The following is a 24,062-nucleotide window of genomic DNA, read 5'->3' on the forward strand; positions in this document are numbered from 1 at the left end:
CATTCTCCACTCCTTTCAGTGTGTTCACTGGTGTAGCAATTTACTATTCAATGCAAGTGAAGGCAGCAGAAATCAGGCCCAAATAAATAAAATGCAATTCTTCACTTTTGGAGTTGGAGTAGAAGGAGTAAACAGCTCCCCTGAGAAATTCGTTTGGCAGATCGGAATGGTCAGCACTTCTTAGCACTGCACTGCTTTCTGAAATTCAGGTTCAGCTCGCTGGCTTCATTTAATTCATAGGCAGAGTCAGGACACGGGTGCCAAAATACAGGTATTTCAACCAATCGCATTACTTCGGGGAGGCAGAGTTCATCTGTCCTCTGGCTTTGTTCACGCTACATGCAAACACAATCACTCACTTTCTCCCAGAGGTTGCCCCTTTCTTCGTGGCTCTCCTTTTTGCTCTGTCCCAACTTCTCCCCCTTCTCAGCGTCTGCATCTCTGCCCCAGCGTTGCAGAGCTGTCCAGGCCCCAACACCACGACTCACCTTCTGCTTCCCGTGGGCTCCAGTGTCCTGAGGGATCACATGGCATCGGGGAGGAGGCACTGAAGGCGTACTGCACCAGGACTCTTCCTTCTGCACACAGATCACATGCTGATCCCACTTCTCTAGGAGGCCAGGAAAACAGGAAAACACACCAACTTAGTAACAGCTGAATGAGCTGCTTATTCAACTATATTAAAAGCAATAAGACTTAGAATTCAGTTCCATTTAACCCTCTTTTCTTATGGCACTGACAAGAGTGTTTTCTGACACTGACCTTCTGTAAGTTTGGGCTAATGGCCTGTGAAGATTGCATCTGTGTGACACCAGTGTAGAATACAAAACGACAGCGACCTGTAAAATCAGGCTCAGCTATATCTTTTTTTTTATTCCCTGCACTGCAACTGGATCAAATCCTGACAAAAGAAAGTATGTGCTGCTTAGTGGTTAGAGCAGAAAAACGGGCCTCAGGAGATTTTAGATCTGTTTCTGCTCCTACCATTGGATTTATTGCATGAACTCATAGTATCTCCAGGATTGCGAAGGCCTCGGGCATGTAGTTGATTGGAGGCGACAGTAAAGTCCCAGGCTGAGAACATCAGAGATAGAGTTGCTCTGCACAAGCATGGCTTTGCTAAATACCCAAGAACCTGCTTTCTGAGATGTATCACAGCCCAGATCACTAGAAGTATGGAAAAGGGACCAGTTATGATCATACGGAAAAGAGCATGCCCTGAATCATCTTCACAGAGGATACTGGGTTTGATATCTGGCCCCTTTGGCACTAGCGGATGACTCTTTTTTGAACTGAAACATCACATGGGCCCATGCCATCAGATGGCATAACATGGCATGAAGACATTTCACTGCCCAATGCTGAAATTCCTTCAATATATCTAACACAAGACCAGCTACTGCCAATGGAGTACCATCAGTAAAAGTGGTTGAACAGGAAAACCCTGTTAAATACTGATTCTCAGATATTTTTGCTAATACATTCACAAGGTCAGGGCTTAAGCTGATATAGAGTAGTGTGACTCTAATGTCTTACATAACATTAAACTGATTTATAGCAGCTTAGGATGTGGCTCATACAGTTCATCCCTAATGTTCCGTGGGGTCATGCAATTCGGAATTGTGTATGACCTAGAATGTGTGGTTTTTCATGCCAAAAAGTTGCTTATTATTCAGAATTCATTGTTCTGCTTTAAGGAGTGCTGATCACCCAAAAGGAAAGAATGAAATTATCATCTGATCTTAAATGAACAAATCCACCTAAGAAAGGGCAGAGGTTTTAGGCAAACAATTTGTGTCTGACAAACAGTACATTCTCTAAACTCTTCAAGTGAGTATGGATCAATTATTACAATCAGGCATGCAAATCTGAACCAACTCCCATTCTGCGATTTATCTTAGCAAAATGTTTTATGAAGGGCATTGTGATCCTCATGCAGAAGTTATTTTGGATCTTGAGCGAGGACAAGGCCATGTTCGTAAATTTACTCCCTCAGCCCTTCCAAGCTTTGTGTTCTAGCTTCCCTTTTGATGTCAGAGACGACCCATGCTCAGCTGCTCTATGGCTTAGCATCTCATATTTGTTGACAGGGATCTTTTTGAAAGTCAGCTTTCTGCTGGCTGAATTAGGTGGAAGCAGGGATCATCAACAGGGGAGACTTGGAACGAAATCAGTGGTAAAACTCATATCCATTTCAATATGGCTCACAGCCACCCCTGCAAAGAGACAGTAAATGACTGAACTCATAGACAGCGCAGAAAGCGATGCACCTGCTGAAAACGTCCGAGGGAATAAAATGTGACAATTAGGTAGAACAGAGAAGATGGAGCAAGGGTGCCCTCCGCTTCCTTTCGTAATCTGTAACAGGCATAATGAATAAATCTGGGCAAGCTGTGAATAACTTCTCTCTGTCTCACTTCACCCACCTGTAGCATTAGCATGGTACTACCTCCTTATTTCATTTCTGAGCTGTCTATTTAGTAGTGATTTGAGGGCCTCACTCAGCTTGCCTAATTAATATATGCAAAACATTTTAAGAACTTGGAATAAAAGGTACTGAGAAATCAAAATGTAGAATTATCATTGTGCAGTTGTTTTTCAGACACATCCACCAGCAGTAAGGATAGAAATCCCTGTAATAATACTCTCTCAGTTTCTATACAAAGAGACTCCTGCATTAGCGCTTGGTCCTGGATGAGGACAGCACATTGAAAGCCAAGTTTCCACAATTAGGGCTGCTTTTTACTCAAATTAGCAGCTATACAATTTCATCATAGGCTGCCATGGTGGAAAAAACTGTAGGCTTATAGACAAACATTTCCTTTTACCAGTAAGGACTTGGAGGTAAGAGAAATCACAAGGAGCATCATGTGGGAAAGGCTATGAGCAAACTTTCTCTTTTTACTTTTCCAATTTGAGAGCCAAACTCAGCCCTGATGTAACTCCACTGGCTAAAAGGAGTTACACAGGGGATGACTCCTGGGTTAAAGCTTTTGGTCTGCAAACTTTTGCACACAAATCCTGCAAGCAGCCACGGATGTCAGAACTAATTATGGAATTGCATTTACAGGCTTATGAAAATCTAAGCCAGATACTTATACTTTATGCAGCCACTGACATCATGAAAGGATGAGTGTAAAATAGCTCAAAACACTGTTAATTAGGAACAAAGCATATCAGACACTTTATACATTGGTGCACAGGACTCCCCAAGGTGCAGGGTAATGGAAAATCTAGACTTCTCTGTTTTCTAATAAGCCAAGTGCTGGGGAGATTCCAGTTTGTGAAGTTCAGAGCACAGAAGGAATTCATTCCTACAGCGTGATCCTTCAGTGAAGTGGATTTAGAATATCAAGATTATGATGATACACAGTCAACTCTTATCACAGCCAGCACCAGTTTAGCGGGCAACCCAAAAGAAGAAAAGAGCTGTCATTCCTTTCACTAACAGATGCCTCTTTTCAGACTAAATTGTACCTGCTTACTTGGAATTCAAAATCAGTGCCCTGCCCTCCAAAGCACTGAAGCATTCCAGCAAGATTTAAGTAAACAATTATCAAGCCCAGCCATCTAGATCTGGGAACCACACTGACCAAAATATTTGCTTGCTAGGAATGAGATATCATCAGATTCATGGAAATTAATGCAGTCACCTCAATGAAAACCTGGAAGAGTAGATGCACTCAGAGTTTTCTGTCCAAGTAGAATTTGCTGCAGAGTCCTATTTGAAAAATTGTTTACAACCCGCCTATGCATATCAAACAGCAGGCGCATAAATGGATGTTTAGCGACAGCAGATGAATGCATCTAATAGATGCAGCCAGGAAATGAATAAAGTTTTCTTCTTCTCACTTGTTTATCACTTGTTTTGTTGTCTTTGTTATTATTTTATTATTACATATTATTATATGTGCATGTGACAGTCTTAATGCTTTTATTATGGGAACATGCAGAATGGCAAGTATTCAAATCCCATGTGTAGAATTTACAAGAATAAATGCTGGTTACTGATACAGCTGATTATTAGAGATGTTTAGAAGCTCATCCAGCTGCAAGAGTTTAGGTTTAAACTTCTTTTGGCAAATTTATTGTGGGTAAACAACACTCGAGCAATACAGCATCCATCGATTGTATACACTATGTATGTAAAGAGGGTCTGGCAGGAAGAAGATTTCAGTTCTGTGCACAGCTCTTGCAGCTACACTTGCTAAGGTACAAGTGCCCACATTTGCAAAAGCCATGAGTTAGGATTACTCTGCACTCCCAAAATCACATATTTCTTAGAACTGAGGCCTCAAGAGAAAAACAACTAATATTGTGGCACAGATGATGAAGTTGCATCTAAGAAGGGAAGATGTTCATGGCCTTTACTGCCATGCTTTATCTCCCTTCAACCACAGCTCTGTAAGGACCTCATCCACTGATATAGCACAGAAGCTGGATGCTGTTTTGCACGAAACCAAAGTGGAAAATGTGCCCCAGGACCACACCTGATGTGCTCCATCTGCTAGTGCCATTCAGGTCCTGGGACCAGACTAGAGCTAGTCTGAAGTAAACCCCTCTGAAACACATATAGTGTTGACGTCAGGTCTTCATTAACAACTGTTTTGCGCTACAGATCCACTTATATTGGGCCACAATACTTGCTAATGTAGCCAGAGCCATTCATCCTTTTAAGGCCCTTTTACACTGTCAAAACAGCATGGAAGGGGCCTCTGTGCATTAGAAATCAGGCCCAAGGCACTCAGCAGTTGAGTATCAGTCTTCTGTTTTTTACATGAATAGTCCCATTGAAGTGAATGAGTTTATTCATTCAAGTGAGGCAAGTAAAATTTGGGCCATGGTGTGCACTTTGTGTAAAAATATCTGCAGAGATTTACAGTATTCCCACACACAGATAAGATTATACTTAGCCAATTTTACCTCCTACTTGTCTTGCACAGTGACCCAATTTTGCAAATTGACACAGGCATGTATCTAACCATGCAACGCTGGACACGGGGGTACTTAAAGTTAAGCACACGAGCTTTTCCGGTATTAGTCACTGTAATACTGCTATTATGTTTGTTTTGATTAATACATCAGAAGTTTTGGCTTGTTTTAGACAGGGAAATGTATATATTTCAGGGACATTTTAAAATGGTCACAGAAATATTCCTATATTTCTTAGTCTCAGGAATTTCATTTTAGCAAAGAATTGGACTCAAACTACTTGAGACTGTCTCTTTAAATCACTTTAGTAATAATGAACATACAGATCTGAAATCCCAAAGGATATTTTTCTAGAAAATCACTATTTATTTAACATATGATAACTCTGTTATGAAATTTTAGATTTAGCAGGCTATCCATTGTATGTCATTTAAGAAGCAGCTAACTAAGGGTTATTAAGAACATATTGATTGAGTTATAAGAAATATGTAATAAAGACATATTTGGTTACATAACAATTAACTCTCTATCAATATGTTTCAAGAGGCAGATGGTATTTATTTAACACGCAATAACTATCTTCTGAAATCTAAATTAAATTGGAGAAACTTAAGTTACCTAAAAATGAATATGGGCTAAAGATTTCTGAATTAAGTTTCAGTACTTCACATACTCCTTTTCACACAAAGCTTATAAAAGCATTCTGTTGCAAAACTGCTATTAAAACAAATACTGTTTAGAGCACAAGACCCCTCTTTATCAACTCCTCATATGATCAGATCTTTCCCTTTCAGCATCAATCTGCAATACAAGGGGAAGCTTTCCTCTGAGCAGATGATGCTAGCTATCTGCACACTCAAATCTAGTGCAAGCTAGCCTTTGAAATGGCCAGGGTGTCCTAACATTCAGTGCTGGAAGAAGTGTCATCCGCACTGGAGACAGTGGGTTTCAAGGTACTCTCACTGAATAAAGCAGCAGTGCTGAGCCGGCTAATATGCTTGTAAATTTGGCCTCCTGCGATACACTGCTACACTGTGATGTACTGCTATAGTCCTGAAGAGTACTCAAAGTTTGTTCTTCCTAAAATAATGAAGCAGAAAATGGAGATAAAACGCAAGCAGAGGAGGTGAGTTAACAGTAACATGAGAAGGTCAATTATTTAGGAAGATTTTTGTTAGGACTCCTATAGCTTCCATAGCCCATTCAAGCTCTGCATAAGAGCATTTCGGTGAAATACCTAATTGCTCCGGTTATACCTGGAGGAGGTAGGGTTGCTGCAGCTATGAGCTGCAATTGTGTTGCAATTCTTGTCCACAGCCCTGGACGCATTTTAATTTTCCATTCATGATACCACCTAGCTGCACACATATTACATGCAAACACGTACACACATGCTAACCTACACACTCTCTTCAAAATGCACCTAGATGACACTTGCATGATATTCAGGGTTTCAGGCCTTTCATCCTTACAATTTATTGACGTGCAGACAGACTGTAGAAGAAGAGGGCCGGTTTCTCATAGGCAGCCCTCCCTTCTCCTAGACATTTGCTAGAGAGACACACTGCAGAGGGAGCGGCAGAAGTGGCTTCATTTTCTCCTTTGGAATACCTGCTGGACACAGTCCTTTGACTGTGCTTTGCTCAACTCCCATCTCAGACCTGCAGCTCAGGGTAGGAGGCAGCGTTTGCCATTCTCCTAGGCCCTGCTGCCTGCTCGCCCCGTGAGACTATAGCGCTCCCTTGCCCAGGAGCCCAGCGTTGTCATGGGAGCAGAAATAAGATTTGCCTCGTCCTTGCAAAGGAAAAGTGCAGGAGGAGGAGGAACGTTCAGGCAGAGCTGAAGACTACAGGTATTTGTGAGCAGCAATAACAGCAGGAGTCACAAGGCCAGACACTGATTGAAAATTCCTCCTGTAACATATGGGAGAAGATTTGCCCTTTACATGACAAATCAATGGCCCTCAACAGAGTGCTACAGGCTGAGAAAGGAACAGCAGAAAACAGATCAATAACCTCCTCAATATGAACCAATTTAGGAAAGCATCCTTAGCCCATACAGAATGTAGCACATGTTAAAAACACTTTCCTGGAGTAGAGACCTGGGCTGTTCCCCTTTTCTCCCCTTTCAGTTCAGTTCAGTGCAAGAGTACAGAGCAGAGTGTGGTCACCTTTCAAAGAAGTGGCCATCAATGGGTGGAAACCACTCCAGGGTGACGGAGGTGGAGGTCCGAGCCACAATCTGGGGAGCAATTGCAATAGGAGCCGGTTTCTTGGCAGGCTGCCAGCTCTGATACACTAGATCCAAGTAGCAGTGCATCCTGGCCACCTGGTTGGGTGTGAAGGAGTCAGTGCAGTCATCATCTGAAATTAAAACAGAAATCAAATCAACCACACAGGAGATAAGGAAAGAGCAAGAGAGGGAACTATGACCTGCTGAATGTGAGCTTCTTGTACAGGCCAGGATGGGTTTTTGCAGCACTCAGAAGTTAATGGCCTGTGAACAAATTAGTGCAGTCATCACTTCTGGAGGCAGGTGAAAGGAAACAAAAGTTAAAAAGAGGAAAAAATAAATCAATGAATATTCCCTCCCTCCAGTCCAAGGCACATATGAAGCACCTGGAGGTCACCCCAAGATAGGGAACAGGGACGCACAGAAATGAGCAGCCAGAAAGCCTCAGGGCAGCACCTTCTGGTCAGAGCTGGGGCTACCGGTGAACTTCTGAACTTAGGAGACTTTTCTTTCTAAGAAGACACATCTGACAGAGAAGATAAAAGTGCATTTATCTAAAGGACTCTTTTTTCTCTGTCCTGCTGCATACATTCCCCTGATTCCCTTTCTGGAAATATGCTTCCTCACCCTGCTCTTCAGCATCTGCCCATTGCAGACTGGCTCAGCACATCAGGAAAAGCTTTGCTTTCATGAGGTCTTCTATGGAAATAAGGTGGTTATCTGCCCTGAGGAAATACAAAAGCATCTGCACCATGAGATAGAGATCATCTGTCTCCTTCTGCTTACTGGAAGAACTGAGTCATTGCTAACCTCCTTCACTGCCTCTTAGAAAATCAGTGGGATGAAGATCAGCATCCCTCAAGCCAAAGGTAGAAAATGAGGGTGAATCCCTCTACCATCCCCACAGAAAACAAAGTAGCACTAGAGGAGGCCACCGAAGCGCCCATTCCTCCCAGTACAGGCAGCTGATCTGTGGTAGGAGGGACGAGCGGTCCTTCACTCAGGTGGGGCTGCACCGAGGCTGCCTGGGGAATGTTTGAGGCCAACTCACATAGAACAGAGAATGCCAAAGCACAAAAATCACTTGTGACATGGGGTTATTCCCTCCTTCCAGATGCAGCCAACTGACATTTTAAGACAGGTGAAAAATTGAAGATTTGAAAATTTTGCCATAGGAATAACTTGCGAAAGTAAAGGAAAGACAGTGTTAGGATAAAGCATTGACTGGAATTCATGGCAACTGTGTGCAATAGGCTTTGATAGATTTCTTAGATTAAAAAAACCCACACAATTTAGAAATATTTTAAAATAATTAAAACATTTTTATGAAAAATTCTGAATGAACAAAAACATAAAAAAATCCTGAAAAGTCAATTAAAAACCATTTATAAAAATTGATTAAAAATGGAAAATTCTGATTCAGAATAATAACTTTGTTTCTATTAAAAATGTCCCAAATTTAAATTATGATCCAAAACCCTTTCCAAGCTTTTCATGAATATTTTTGATATTGCAAATTTATTTCTGATTCAAAATGGATGTGATCCTGGGCAATATGCTCTAGGTGACCCTGCTTGAGCAGGGAGGTTGGACTAGATGATCTCCAGAGGTCCCTTCCAACCTAAACGATTCTGTGATTCTGTGATTCTGTGATTCTGTGAAAATGGAGAAGTCACTTTGCTAGATAATTTCCCATAAATATCCATGGTACCTTTTGGTTTCTCATTTCATATGTTTTTCTCAAGCATGATTTGGGAATAAGAACATATCTAGCAGAATCAGTTACCAAAATGTGCTCTGAACACTCTGTACTCTGTAGTTTAAAGCTACAATGCCCTGAAGGAGTAAGAAATTACTATTTCTCTATTGTGCAGATCACAGAAGAAATAACTATGTTGTGCAAAGTCACCCAGAAATGTTACGATGAAGAAGAACCTGATGCTAGCACTTCAACCAGTTTTCTGATACTCTTCCCATCAGATGAGAAGCTCTTGGAAACACGGAGTGTTTCTTCACACGTGTTTGCACAGCTCCTAGCACAGCTCCAGGAAATCCTCAGTCTCAGACGTGACCTCTGCATGCTGCTGCAATGCAAACAACTACGACAGTTTTGCACAGGTCAAGTAATACACTTTTCTGGAAAGATGCAGGTCACCGGAGCCTATTCAGTGAGTCACCTGTGAGTTGCCAGTTTGATTTTGTAATAGCATTACTAGATGCTCAGATGTCTTCAGGTCTATGCGCTGAGAAACTCAAGAGGAATAAGAAAATATGAATTTGTTCTAAAGAAAAAGGTGAATTTGTGGGTTAATTTAAAACCTTAGCACATCTTCCTTGAGACACAAGCAAAAGGATATGGCTTTGGTTGGGATCCTGCTCAAATTGCAGCCCCAAATGCAGTCCTGCTGCCACTAATGCAATGAGGACCCCTCAGAGCATACGTTCTCCTGTGTGTCTCCTGGGCTAATTTCACAGAGCAGCAAACTTCCCTTCATCAAACATGCACATCAGATAAATAGACACCCCCAGCTTGAAAATATCTACCAAATCCCTGTGGGGTATGCGGAAAGCTGCTTTAATATGACGTCTTTTGGATTTCCTCAATAATTATCGATGGTCTATCCCTGAGCATGCTGTAAAAGCCATAAATATTCTTCACAGAAGCCCGGAAGGGGACAAAGGCCCTTAATAGCCATCATAAAGGAACAATAAAATATATATAGGACAAAGCGGGGAGACAACGGCACAGGAGAAAGATGACCTGCATTCTCAATCTGTCCAAACATCAGCACAGACTGTGTCCTGGGGGAGGGGAAAGGGAGGAGAGCCGACGGAGAAAGACATTTCATTTGATCACTTGATTTCAAGAAAGGCTCAACATCCTCACGTGAAATAATAGTTAGAAAAATTCAAGAGACTTTGCTAGGATGATTATTCCGTTAGAATTCAGAGGCAAATTCCTGCTGATTTCATTGAGAGTGGTCCAAAAGAATAACTTTTTGGGGAGGGGGGGAACAACATGGCTATCTGGACTTGTAAAAAATATATAAACATTTGTCACACTTCTTGATCTTCTGGACTTAATGACTTGTTATTTTATGAGAAAAAAAGGTACCTTTAAAGTCAGCACTTTGCTACAGAATTGGGGGTTACTGCATGGATGGATGCTAGAGATGGACAGACAAACATCCTATGATTAAATTCTATAAAAGAAGCAAAAAGGAAAAGAAAAAAAGGCAATGTTTAGAGCTGCATGACCTCAACCTAGATGTTTCAAAGGTATATCTACAGCAATTTGATATCCTGATATGATTTTTATTCCACTGGCAACAACAGAAAAGCAAACAGATTCATGCATGAGCTCAAGAGATGCCTATCATGTCACTTCGCTTAATTTTTCAAGAAAAAATAAATGGTTTCTGCTCACAACACCAGCACATCTTTAGTTCCCAATAGCAGATTGGTATCTGTGTGCTCTGCCTCTCTGTCTCATCTCTCAAGAGAGCTGGCAAGGCAAGTCCTTTTTCGAAGAAGAGACCTTGGTATTTTGAAACATGCATGCTCCACCCCTTTTCCCATACACATAAGCAGATTTGGTGGAGGGGTATTATAATCCAAAGGAGTACCTACTTGTATGTGTGATATTACCATAAGAATATATCAGGCAGTATGACTTTCTACCCTACTGCAGACATGAAAAATGCATAATACATTGAAGAGCTGATTCAGTGTGTGCACGCTTATCCCTGAAAATACTCTCTAAACAAATAGAAAACTAAGAGAAACCTAAGCATCAGTTTAAGCCAGTGCCATGAAGGGCATAAAACTGTTTATGTTATAAATCATTTCAATCTGTGCCCCAGCTGACATTAAACACTTTGCTTTCCTACAGTTTTATTACAGAATAAGCACTCTTACGACCTTTTGAGTGGGCAATCTGTTTCTGCCTGTAGTGTAAAGGTGCCCTTCAGTGGTTGTGAGTGTATTGGCCACCTAAAATGTTGTTGATGCTGCCAGCTCAGTGTCACAGACCTTCATCATGACTAGACCCTGTGACCCAACATAGGGGGAAATACTGCCCCAGGTATCCCTTTCTCCCCTTGCCAAATACCATGGGAGCCTACATTTCTCCTTGAATTTCCAAGGGTGGAGCAAGGATCCCACCCTTATGTCTTTCTGATGGGCGGAAGCAAGGGTCTCACCACTACGTTTGTCTGAAGGGCAGATGCAAGGATTCCTCCCCTACGTTTGTCTGATGGGCAAGGGTTACAGGAGCTCACCATGCCCTCTTTGCGTTATGCAATGCAGCGTCAGCATTGACTCCCAGCTCATATCTGCACAGGAGCTTTCTCCCAGCATAGCTCTGTTGGTAGGAAATGCTGTGAATTGGGATCCCTGAACAACATACCTGTGCCAGCAGAAGCCTCTGGTGTATACAGAGCTATAACTACAAAATCAGGCTTTTGTTGATAAAGCTTGTTCCACTTGGAGGGGCAGTATTACTGCAGTGGTACAGAACCCTTGTAGTTGCACTCCCACCACAAAGCAGCACAGCACACTGGTATTCCTTTCCCAGAACAGCAGTCCTGATACAGGGGCGATCCCAGTATTCACACTCTGATGATGAAACTCAGAGATGTGAGTGATTGTAGCTGAACCACAGCGAACGCAAATCAAACAAACATGGTATTTGAACAGATGCACAGAGGCATGAGCAGCGTCTCATCAGCTGCCTGCTCGTCATAGGTTCATCCCATAGCCTTGTTGGTATCAATATACATCTGACACTCATAATCTCCTCGGGGGCAGATAAACACAATCTCTGAATTTGGAGTTTTTCAAAGGAGACCTCACAGACCAGGTATCCACACCCCAGGGGAACAGGGTATCTAATTTGCTGTAGAGCTTTAGAAGCTGTTTTCTTAATGCCTGTTTCATTTCCTCCCTCTAACTTAGTCATCATATGAAACTATGAAAAGTTTGGGAAAGCCGGGAAAAAAAATCACAAGAACTGTAAGGGATTCCCAAGGCTATCAAGGTCAGCTCCTCATCAAGTTTGGTCCTAGAGCCATGGAACCAGATGTCATCATAAAGCTCCGCATGAAATAGACTGTAGAAGTCAGAGGTAATATTGCTACTCTTTATTCCCACCCGACTACAGTCCCCAACAACAAACCAAGGAAGGCTGAGTACCTGCATAACTCATGAAGTTACTGAACGGTGTGTTTAGAAAACTGTGGAAACCACACGTGTCGTTGCCAGGTCCAGGATCCCCACACAGCTTGTGCTTAGGAGCAGGGTTTGTATCACTGCAGAGGTCCCCAGTCTCAAAGGAGGGCTCAATTTCCATGCACGGATCACTGCAGGAGAGGATCTCTGAGATACCCCGGAAGACATGATAGAGTCCCAGGCTGTGCCCGATTTCATGGATCATCGTGTGCGTGTGGCCAGGAATTCCATAGAAGGAGGGATTCAGCACAATGCCACCTACAAGGAGAAAAAAAAAAAAAAAAAAAAGACCTGCACTTGCCTTGTCTACCTCAGAAAAAGCAAGAGAAGGGGAGGGAAGTCTATTCTAAGGGCAGATCCACTGGCAGTTCATCTGATCCTCCATAGTACACAGCCTTTTGGCACAATCAGGCACATGGATGCACAGTAAGGCTTAATCTCATCTGCAGTCGGGGATTCTAAGGAGAAGAAATCATGGGACAAACTCCTGTGTCCTAAACCAAAACACAGTGACAATGAATCTAAGCACTGAGCATGGTCAGTTCGATTGGTTTGTTTTTAACTCAGATAAAATTCCCACATGAAATCACCTCACACAGTGTAATTTCAAATCATCTAATATGCTTAAATAGAACGCTTTCCTCCAGATAAACGTAAGCAATGCATTTGATAACAAAAGCCAAATAAAATAGACCTGGAACATTCACTGTATATTATTCTGGGGGGGTACAGATATAACAAAAACCTACTAACTTATGATGCACCCTAAGAGTCACAGTATGTGTTGCCAATATTTGCAAACTAATAGCTGGACAAAAAAAATAGAATATGCATAAGTGCTAGGAAGGGTGAAATTTTTTGCGGGGTGTGCTCTGATCAAATAGATGGCTTTGAAATAACTGTCATTAATATACTCTGTTCATATACACAGTCAAGCCTAGTTTGATCTGAACTGTCTGCGACAGTACTGCACAGTCCACTAATGAATATGCATAAGTCTAATGTGTCAACAAATTTGAAACCCTGGAACATGATAATTCTAAAAGATCTCTGTAGTTGTTAAGTATGTGCAAAGAAAAGGAATGGTGATGTTCTGTTGTGTGAATTATGGGCTGTGTAGATAAGCAAATAGTAAATTAGTGAGGCTTTAAAGTATTTTGACTTAATCATAAGAATTATATTTTTAGCTCAGCTAGATGTACCTTTGGATTTATGATATGCCCTATATTTTCTTTATTTACCTTGTTGGCCTCAACTGTTCCAAGCCTTTTAGTTAAAACTGTGTATATTGCCTACCAAGAGAAGGGGAGACTACTTTGGAAAAGAAATAACAGTAAAACAAATCTTGGATATGGTAAAATATTAATTTAGTGTCAATGAGGAGAGAAAAGGTTTTGGCAGGAGGAATTTTATCAGTGACTCTTAACAGAGGGAAGATGAGATCACTAGGTTCTGACACACCATAGACTCTTCATTCTCATCTACTCGGCAACTTTTGCTGCAGTAACCATGGAATTACGGAAAAATAAGACTGAGAAGATCTCAAGAAGTCATCTAATTCAGCTCTCAAACAACACAAGACCAATTAGGCCTATATCATCCCTGACATATATTGGCCTAATGTCTTTTTTTAACCTCTGTTGACACAACTGCTCCAGCACTCAAGTTCAGCACTCAGTATCCCTACCATTAGATGGATTTTCCTAACATCTAATCCAAATCAATTTTTTGGCAATTGAAGTTCATGGCTTTAAGTCTTGCCTAGCATGGCAAGAAAGAAAGAGACAGGAGATTCTTCTCCCTTTTCATCAGCTTTTAGGAGAGTGTCACCATTCCTGCTTCAGTCTCTTTTGCTTTAATCTCAATAGCCGTAATCCATTCAACCTTTCCTTGTAGCTCAAATCTTCTTCTAGACCTTCCTGACTGCTGTTCTCCTTTGGTTTTCCCAGTTGTCCCATATTTTCCTTCAAGCTCAGTGTCCAAACATAACATAGTGCTCCAGCTGAAATTTTATTAATGCTGAACAGAGAGCAAGGACTACTTTGTATGTCTTGCAGGGACACACACATTCATATGCAAGAGAGAGAAGAGAACACTTTGTGTGCGGGCATATGTGAATGCATGCACACAGTGGAGAGAAGCGTTACATATACATGCGTATATGCACATACGTATATCTATATATGTATAAAATAATGGAGCTGCAGATTTGAATTACAAACACAAAAGAGGGAGTTAATCACATTGCAACATCCTGCCTATTATGACACACCAATGCTTCCTCAGGATCACACTCAAGAGTCCACACACCCCTTTTCAGGGCATTGAACTGGTCCTTACACCAGTCCTCCACAGGTCCAGTTACCAGTACACAGACCTACAATTATGCAGTTACTGTGATCCCCGTGTTCTCCGTATCCTTCTCTCCCCCTTTATACAATACGTACTCTGATTCTTCCAGTGCTTAGGCTCTAGCCAGGTGGAGCCATTTACATCCTGAGAGTATCCTGGTACCTTGTTTTGCAAGGGTCTCTTTCCTAAAGACACTTCTGGAGTTTGTTTTCCAGTGTCAAGAGTATTGGCGAAATTCCTCAGCAGGAGGTACCTTCAAAATGAAGGCTGGCTAAATGGTTCTGGCACTGGACAGGCCGGAGGCAGCTGGAGAGGTTGATTTTACTTTTGCCTTTGTTGAAAATTTATATTTTTCACAGCTGTCAAGAATCTAAATCAATAGCAGTTTTACAGAAAAGATAAACTCCCTCACCCAGACAATCTCTATCCCAGCCTTTAGATCTGCACCACAGGACATATTTCATATTTTTTATTAAGTACATATTGGATTTATAGAAGAGAGTAAAAAAGATTAAAGATGAATTCTTAGAGACCAAGCACAGGTCTAGGAGGGCTATTATGACAGGAAATTATGACCATTATTTGTTTATTTTTACTTTTTTCCACTGTGAGTCAACTTTAAACTGTCAGTTAATGTCTTTTTCTCATGAGATCTCTCTTTGGTCAATGAATGCTGTCAATATACTGCACGAGCTAAATTTAAATTGTTTTGCTTAGGCTTGATGTTGATAATTAGCTTAATAAAATGACAGAACAACTCATTAGGGCTTTGAGCAAGCCCCGCCCCTCTTGAAGAAGGATCTTCTCGGTGTTCTAGAGCTCTCCCCTTGTTCCCTGTTCCCTTCCACAGCAACACTAAGGGAAGCTCATTTAGGGGAGGATCAGATTTACTTCAGCCTCACTTCACTCCAGCAGTAGCATTAAGGGTAAAGTTTCCCAAGGGCAACACAAACTGTTGCACAGTCACAAGCAATCAATCAGAGTTACTGTGGGGCTGGTGTGGGCGTTCATAGCTCTTCTGTTTCAGGAGCCCATGGAGGTGATGCTGTAGGCAAGCTGAAGTGGAAGTGGCATCACTTCCAGCCTTGCTTGGCAGGAGCAAAATCTGTGTCAGTGCCGGTTCCCAGGGAGGGGAAGTTTGCTCATGCTTCCTGCAGAGCAGCTGCAATGCTGGATGTCATAATAAAATGCTGACTAACTGAAATAATAAAATGCTGACTAACTGAAATAGGAAGGCCAGCTCCACCTGCTTGGTCTGCCCATGGAGCCTCTCAGCTATGGAGAGAGGTGACCACAAGGAGAAGTTAGCATCTGGATTTAGGGGTAATGTTCTATTTAACATAGAAAAGCCTCCCTGACTCTGATGGCTTGAGTGTAAGGTTGCTGCTTTGTAATCCATTTCCCATAGTAAGTTTCAAGATAATGCGCACCATGTTTGCGCTCCTCATCTGGGCTCTACATTTGCCACTTCTTTTTTGTTTTGCTCAACCTGGGCTTGGGTAATGTAAAAACTGATAGAAGTAGCCTTTCACAAAGATCAAACTTTGCCTAAACTGGACTTAACTTCCAGTCTAGGAAGGTCTGGACAAGCTGAAGAAATGTCTGGAAAACTTGTGCGAGTCTCTGCTCTTACAAGATTACCAGATTGGGTTTGCAGCCCCAGGGAAGTTCACACAGTTAAGATAAGTATGTGCAGACGTGGTGGGTGCCTTCTGAACCTTTTGAGGTTCATTTGATATTCTGCAAGGAATAGAGATCCAGTGGCACTGCAGGTGTCAGGGCAATGACTCATTTAGCAGGCGGCATAGCTTTGTCTGGATTCCTGGGTTATAGCAGCCATATTCAACATCCGAGTTATGAAACACATAGGACAATCTACAGGGCAGTGAACTCTTTCCAGTTCCACTCAAACGAACATTAGAAATACAGGGATCTCACAGTTTGCTCTTCTGCACATTGGTAGCGAAAAACAGCAACAAATGTGCACTGTATTTTGTGAGGAAAATTAATTGAACATAAACTAAATAATGAACTAAGGATCATATCATAACAGGCTAAGGTTAATAATTCACTTCTCTCTAGCATTCTCCCACCTATCCCCCCAAGTCTTCATTGCAAAGTGCTCCCATGGAGTGAATGCCCTGTAAAGTAGCTTCACTTAAAAGGTGAAATACTTTCAGCTTGACATCATCTACAAATACCATAATATGCTTTGGGTTTATAACCTAATATTTTCCTGGTTGTGAGCCAGTATCTGGGAATCGTGAAATACTTTTTTTCCCCTGACTATATATTAGAGGAACGATAAGAAATCAGAACAGAGCTTAACGCATATTTGTCTTTCCTTCTTAGTGCCTCAAAAGAATGCTTTACAAAGAGGAAACATCTTTATCACTCACCTAGATGCATCAAGGCTTCCTTGTCCCAGGGCCAAGTTGCCACTCCAGCCAGTTCTTCCTCAGAGGAGTTGGCAAAGAAGATGTTGAGGTGTGTGGATCCATCCAGTTTGAGTATGTTCTTTAGTTCATTGACATCTAAGTATGCTCTGTAAAAGAGAAACCCATTTTTCTAAAGGTAACACAAAAAGCAACAGAGTATCAAAGTGCTGCAATCCAGGCAAAGATCTTACAATATCCTGAGTACCAGTCCTCGGAAATATTTTAATAACCCAGTCCTAAACTTCAATTACTTCGCATCCATATAGTCAATCTCATCTGAGCTCTTCTAGCCATTGATTAGCTAAAGCTGCAAAATCCAAGGTCAATGCATAAAACCGTCCACATTCCTAAGATAAGTATAGGAATCTGTTTATTATAAATGTAATTAACCATGTATTATGGTCAGTAAATCTTTCTGTATCAGCAGTTACCTTGCACGTTTCCTCTAAGCTGTTTATTATTGTTACCTATAATTCTCCTCCACAATAACAAGTTCCATGTCCTCAGGCTAGCACAATAACAAGCATCAGCTCATGAAGCCTACTCCTTCAGCACAAGCAGCACTCACTCGCACCGAGACACACATGGTCTAACCCTGACACAGAATATGTCTTAGGGACTTGCTATTTCCAGCAAGGAAAGTAGTGCCAAGGAGACGGGAGGAAGCAAAATAAGGTTAGATCTGCTGTATTCAGACCCTGCAAAATAATAAGCAAAACGAGTCAAGCCTACAAGTGGGCAAAAATATTACTGACAGGCAAAGCATTTCCTTCCCAAATTCCTGACAGGCACAAATCAAGTTAAAAATATGGAAAGGTATGAAGAAAAATGGGCCCAGTTTGGAATCCCATTAGGAAGGACAACTAGGTCATACCTATTTTTAACACGGGACTGACAAACCGGTTCACACATAGCCTGAATATGCAGGTGTGGAGCCTGGCCGTTTGCATTGAGGCACTGACGGGTGGTGGGAGAATTTTCTTCTCCTCCTGCCCCTCACAGAAGTCCTCGGGAGAAATGCTCGGAATTGAACTGTTGTCTGGGAGTTAACATCCATTCCTAAGAGTTTTGCTCCTTTCTGTCCTGGGAGCCAGACATAGTACGCCTTACAACAAATTTCTATTGGAGAAGCAGGTCTTACATCATGCTATAAATTCTTAAGGCTGCTTACAGATCCCCCAAGAAAAGCAGAGTTTCTTTTTAGCTTTTGGGATGTGTGAAGGTTACAGAGCAATTTGTTTGTGGGCCAGCAAATTCAATCCCCTAAACTCAACAACCTTTGCAAGTACTTTTGGCTCTCCTTTGGAGAAGCAGCCTTTTTTATACCTGAATATAGGAGCTAGCTTGTCAAAGCCTATACTGTGCTGCCACACTGGTTCCAGTGGCACCATGATGCTCTGTCTCAGAGCAAAGCCGGAGAAAGTGAAGCATGAGAGTAAATCCATAGGTTCTCTATCATCTCCAGCCCACATTGTCTTAAGTTTTGTACCAGCACAAGATCTAAAACACGGATGAGTTGTACTGTCTTCATTTGCCCACTGGAAATAACGCAAAGAGAGATCACAAGGATTTGTCACTGAGCCAGCCTTCTAACAGCAGGCATCGTTTACCAGCTTGCAAGGAAAGAACATCATTATGGCCTTGAGCAGGTTGATACTTGCTTCCTCAAGTCCCCCTTTCCATATGTGCACGGGTGTGCATATACTCATGTAGCTCTCACAAACCAAATGCACTCACTTTGAGTAAGTAGGGTTCCTTGCATACTTTGCAAGGCTTTCGTTCCCAGAAGGGTGAAAAAAAACAGGGGAGCTGGCTCAGTACCAAGATCTTTCTGTCCTTCCCTGGAGGACTCCCCAATGGAAAACACATTCATATTTCCACAATAGTTTCCCCTGCCACTTGCTTAAGTCATTGCCTCCAAAATAGTTCATGGCTGGGTGTCCCCAGGCCCTCACTGACTCATGGAGGAAGACATGCTCTTTGGGGACACCAATGGAAGGGTATGTTTCCATTCCATACAGTGTTTATTTTCCAATCAATGTGGATGACATCCTGAAGGACAGGTCAGTACTGTGACCCTTGACACATTTCTCATCTCTCCACTGTTCCCAATACATCTATCTTTCCCTTAGCTCCTCAAGTTTGCTCTGCATGTATCTGCCCAATGTTCTGAGCTTGTTCTTAATCTATTTCCAGGATCTTCTTTGTGTCTTAAATCATCTTTTCCGAACAGAGGCTTATTGCTAAATGTGTCCATGAGCCATAGCTTGAAATTACATGAGTATTTGCATTTGCAGTAATGCAATTATGTGCATTTCCAAATAAAAGAGTAAGAGCATTAGAGGAAAAAATGTGATAGGGCATGTGTACATTTGAGCAGGATAATGCGTATGTCGGCATGTGCAAAAGCATCAGTACAAGAGTGAGGAAAGGCATAAGAGAGAACGTGGGAGTGACGTGGTACTTTGTGAGAGAGAGAACAGGACAGAAAGAGAAGCACTGTGTAGCTTTGAGTAGAAAAATGTTTGTGTGTTTTGTATCATTGTGAGAAAGAAAGACCCACTGTTTGTGTTTGAGATTGCTGTCATTGACTCTGGATGCGAGCACTTTATGCTCTAAGTAAATCCATACAGCGGTAACTATAAATCAAACTCCCCTCCTGAGATGATCAGTTTTATCTGCTTTCTTCTCTTATAGTTTCAATTGATCTAAACTGATATCTCTTTTCATCTCAATGGTCTTTTTGCCTACTGTCTACGCAAGCCAATCCCTAGCTATATCCCCTATCACATTCTCAATGCATGGGCACACTCTATCTCTCTGTTATTCGCGTGCAGGCTATGTGCTTCTATATCTAGGGCTGTTTTGTACATAGATTATTACTGCAGACAACATCCAGAACGGACAGCATTTAACTAATTGGCCAGTGATGTCAGTGCATCACCAAGACTGAATTCATATCTTACGTAAATCCATTGTACCAAGTAAATTGGACTTGGTTTTATAGTATTCCTCTGACCACTACTTCCCTGCTGGCCAAAAATCTGTCAATGAGCAGACTGTATTAAAATGGTATAAGAACAGGACGCTAAAAGGATGTTTAGCTATGGCTCTGCACAGGACTGGGTATAAACAGATCATGCTTGCTTGGGAGGAAGCAAATGTAATCCCTTTTGTAAAAGCACACTGCAACCCCCAACACATAAACATGTCAAGCCTTTAGTTTAGACAAATCCCTTGTAAGTGTGTGAACATGTGCCTGCATGCGCTTGCATGAGCTGAGGTAAGAGTGTGCAAGCAAGGGTTTGGATTGTGCATACGTGCATATCGGCCAAGACAGTGTATGCAAGGGAATCAATATATACTTATACATACATATATATATATATATACACACATACATACACATGTATGTGTGTGTGTGTGTGTGTGTGTGTGTGTGTGCGTGTGCGTGTGTGTGCGTGCATGTGAGTGTAAGAGATAAAAACATGAGCTGGAATTCCATCCTTTCCTTCCTCCCCATGTTTCTAATAACCTCCCATCCCTATCCATCATCACCACATTCCTACACTCAAGGAGGCATAAATTAACTACTTTTGCAGTTCATGTCCAACTACGTAGCTGCAGGCAGCAGACCCAACAGTTACCAGGTCAAAATAGTTTTCAGTTATTGCACTGGACTGGGCTGACTCCCCCCTGCTGCTGCGGCTGCTTTGTTATCAGCCCAGACTATCTGACCCAATGCAATTTGTGAGCATTGCTTACACTTCTCAAGGTTATGTGGGTCCCCTGATAGAGGACATAATGTCTGTCACATGGGCTTGTGCCAAAGAGAACCAAGGAGCCCAGCCTCTCCAGCACTGCCAAACTCGCATTTCAAAGACATGAGTGCAGTCTTGGAAAGGGATCAAAGCCTTTCCAACTGTCATTAGAATATTTCCTTTATGCATCTCTCCGTGAGTGCCAGCAACATATTTCATAAAATTCATTGGCTCGAGATGGTACCTCCAATATAAACCTGAATGGGGGAACTGTCAGGGCAAGTCTATGTGGAAAACAAAATAAAACCCAAAGCACAACAAAACATGTGTAATTCCTGTAATGGAAAAAACATACGATGCTGCGAGCGTGCCTTGCTCAAGAAAGCCTAATGAGCCTGTTGGTGCATCATTAAAGGTCTCCTGTGCTAGAATCTGTTTTAGACATACAAATTCTATGGGCTGTTTAAAGCCATTTGGGACACTGAATCATATCAGGCAGTGTGCACATTCCCACCCAGATCTTTGCACAGACGTATTTGTTCAATGCACAGCTTTGGTTTGTTTTTTTCCTCTGCTGTGGAGCGAATAGCACTCTGGAATTGTACTGCACAACAGCTCACTCTTATCCAGTAAGCCCGAGACCTCAATCAGTAATATGTATCCCATACAGTACTCCAGTTTCAATCTAATGGAGTCTTTAGCTCATCTAGCAGTGTCTCGCGTCTGCCCTACCCTCTACTCAGCATGCCCCAGCAGTCATATAAGCCATTATCCCTGGGCCTTTCTCATCTATCAAGCCCATTTCCTGTCAATTTGGGCTGTGGCTTCTGCACAACAGGATCCAGCCCCAGTCAGCGAGGCAAAACCTTCATCCAAGCCCCATCCGACAAAGCCGGCCCTACCCTGGCCGTAGGTGCTGCTGCGAGGAGCTCCCTTCTGCTGGCTGTCCGCTTCAAATCCCAGTCAAGCTATAGATCTCTGCAGCTGAGTGACGAACATATTTGACAATGGGTTTTAAATTTGGCTGGTACCAGATTTCAGGTCCAATCATATTAAACCTGGCCTGGGTGACTGGACTCAAACTATACTATACATGGGCCGGAAGCTCCTTCCTTCCTCCTCCCTCCTATTTTTTTCTCCCAGGTACGGTGCCAGAGAACGGCTTTACTGTGCTTACCTAAGTGTAGCTGAGGTGCAGCCTCTTGTTCTTGTGGTTGTTTTCACAAGGAAGACGGAGCTTTCCAGCCCTTATTGTTAAGAAATGTTTTGTACTGTCTGATTTAAGTTATTCTCTATTTGACTTTGTTTTGCTTTTTTCCTTCAAAGACAAGTGTCACTTTACAGAAAGAAAACAAACAGGGTACTTAGAGTATTATTTGCAGGACCCCACACAAACACAGAGCAGGGACTCAGCTATCTGCTCACTGCAGAGTACGGTCTCCAACTGCCTGATGTTTTTGTTAGGAACAAAAGGCACTGCATTTCATCATGTCAAAAAAACACAAAACAAACAAACAAATAACTCATTATGCCAGCATCTTCTGCTGGGAGAAGTCAGCCTCAGAAAGGCCTCATCTCATCTCTTTACATACAATATCCAATCCTTTACCCAGCAGATTCAGCATATGGCAGCGCAGAGTAAATCTGCCAGGATCACAGGAATTGAGTGCATGGCTCTCCTTCCCCATGTCCGTTTGCTTCTGCTTTTATTTTCATCTGATGCTTTCAAAAGAGCCAGCAGCACTGCTTAAATCAAGGCTTACAATACAGCAAACATAGAGAAAACTGTTCTGGCAGCCTGCGACTGTCAGGTGGAGTTCCCAACGTGATGTGATCGATACGGCTCAGTAGCGCCCTCTGAGAGTTTCTGGCTCTGAACTTGGCACCTAGGATTGACACTAACTCGCTGGAGCACGAAAGACGGCAGCAGTCGGTATGCGAACGGGCAGTCACCAACCTTCTGTCCCATTCATTCAAACACTAAGGGGGACCCAAGGTTTGAGAGTGCTGTGTCCACCTGGAGAATTTTCAATGCCAGCACTGAACAGCAAATGACGGTTTTGAGCTAAACGTTGTTCTTCCTGAACGTGATGGCAACAGCCTCACTTTCAACAGCGCTGTAAGCTGACCTTGAAATGAGGCCATTTGGCATATGCACACTATTATAATTTAGCTTTTTCCCCTGTCACTTCTCAGCCTTAGGTGCTTAGACATGGATGTCTCCTTTTGGAGATCAGTGTTGATGTGAGTGTATAACCAAGCTTTTGCCTTCAGTCACGGAGTCACAGAAAGATGGGTTTGGAAAGGATATCAAGAGATCATTGCTGCTATCCCTTCAGCCCAGAACAGGAGCACCTCTACATATCACACCAAGCAGATTTTTATCCAGCTTATTCTTAAAAATTGTGCATGACAAGGACTGTGAAACTGCCCCAGGAACCTGCGTTCAATGCTTTTCAATGCCTTTACTATCAGGAAGTTTTTCCTAAAGTCTACCTGAATGTCTTTTGCTGCAATAGAAGGGCCTAACTATTTGTCCCATTCCCCACAGACATGGAAATTAGGCGATTCCCTTTTTCTTTACAAAACCTACTTCTAATTTGAAAACTTACGTCTCCTATCGATCTTTTTTTTTTTTTTTTTTAGGCTAAAACCTTAATTTCTGCAGTCCTTCTTTACTGGTTACCTTTTCAAGATCTCTGGTCATTTTTGCTGTTCTCATCTGCTCTGTCCACATCTTTCTAAAAGGCTAGTGGTCAAACCTGGACCGAGTCCTCAAGCCAAGAACTTATCAGTGCAGTATAACTGCAACATTAGTGCTGGCTATTAACTCCAGCCTAACAAAAAATGAACAGTAGAGCTTTCAGAGCTACAAATAGCTTTACTGTTTTTTTCTTCTTTTCTGTCTGAAGTTCTACAGGTCTACCAAAAACCTGAACAAAAAAGGACAAGCCATAAACCCTCTTTAGCAGTGGTTGCAATTTTGCCTGACCTTATGTTAAAGATCCACCTTTGTTGGCAAATTAAATTTTGTACTCATTTTAGATAGATTGCAATAAATCATCTGAAGAAGGAAATGTGCTTTATCTACATTTAGTTTAATGTTAATTTAAGACAG

At 42.1% G+C, this 24,062-nt stretch overlaps 1 protein-coding gene across 1 annotated transcript in view; it reads right to left on the bottom strand.

Annotated features, from left to right (window-relative positions):
• The window catches only part of PAPPA (pappalysin 1), a 187,821-nt gene that overhangs the window by 116,691 nt on the left and 47,068 nt on the right, over positions 1–24,062 (bottom strand). The window contains exons 3-6 of the mRNA XM_009668174.2: positions 17,145–17,290; positions 12,358–12,651; positions 7,103–7,295; positions 489–610 (exon numbers count right to left, since the gene is read on the bottom strand). Coding sequence (XP_009666469.1) covers positions 489–610; positions 7,103–7,295; positions 12,358–12,651; positions 17,145–17,290 — 755 coding nt within the window. The remainder of the gene's footprint in view (positions 1–488; positions 611–7,102; positions 7,296–12,357; positions 12,652–17,144; positions 17,291–24,062) is intronic.

Source organism: Struthio camelus, chromosome 20 (assembly GCF_040807025.1).
Source record: "Struthio camelus isolate bStrCam1 chromosome 20, bStrCam1.hap1, whole genome shotgun sequence".
NCBI classification, from domain to species: domain Eukaryota; kingdom Metazoa; phylum Chordata; class Aves; order Struthioniformes; family Struthionidae; genus Struthio; species Struthio camelus.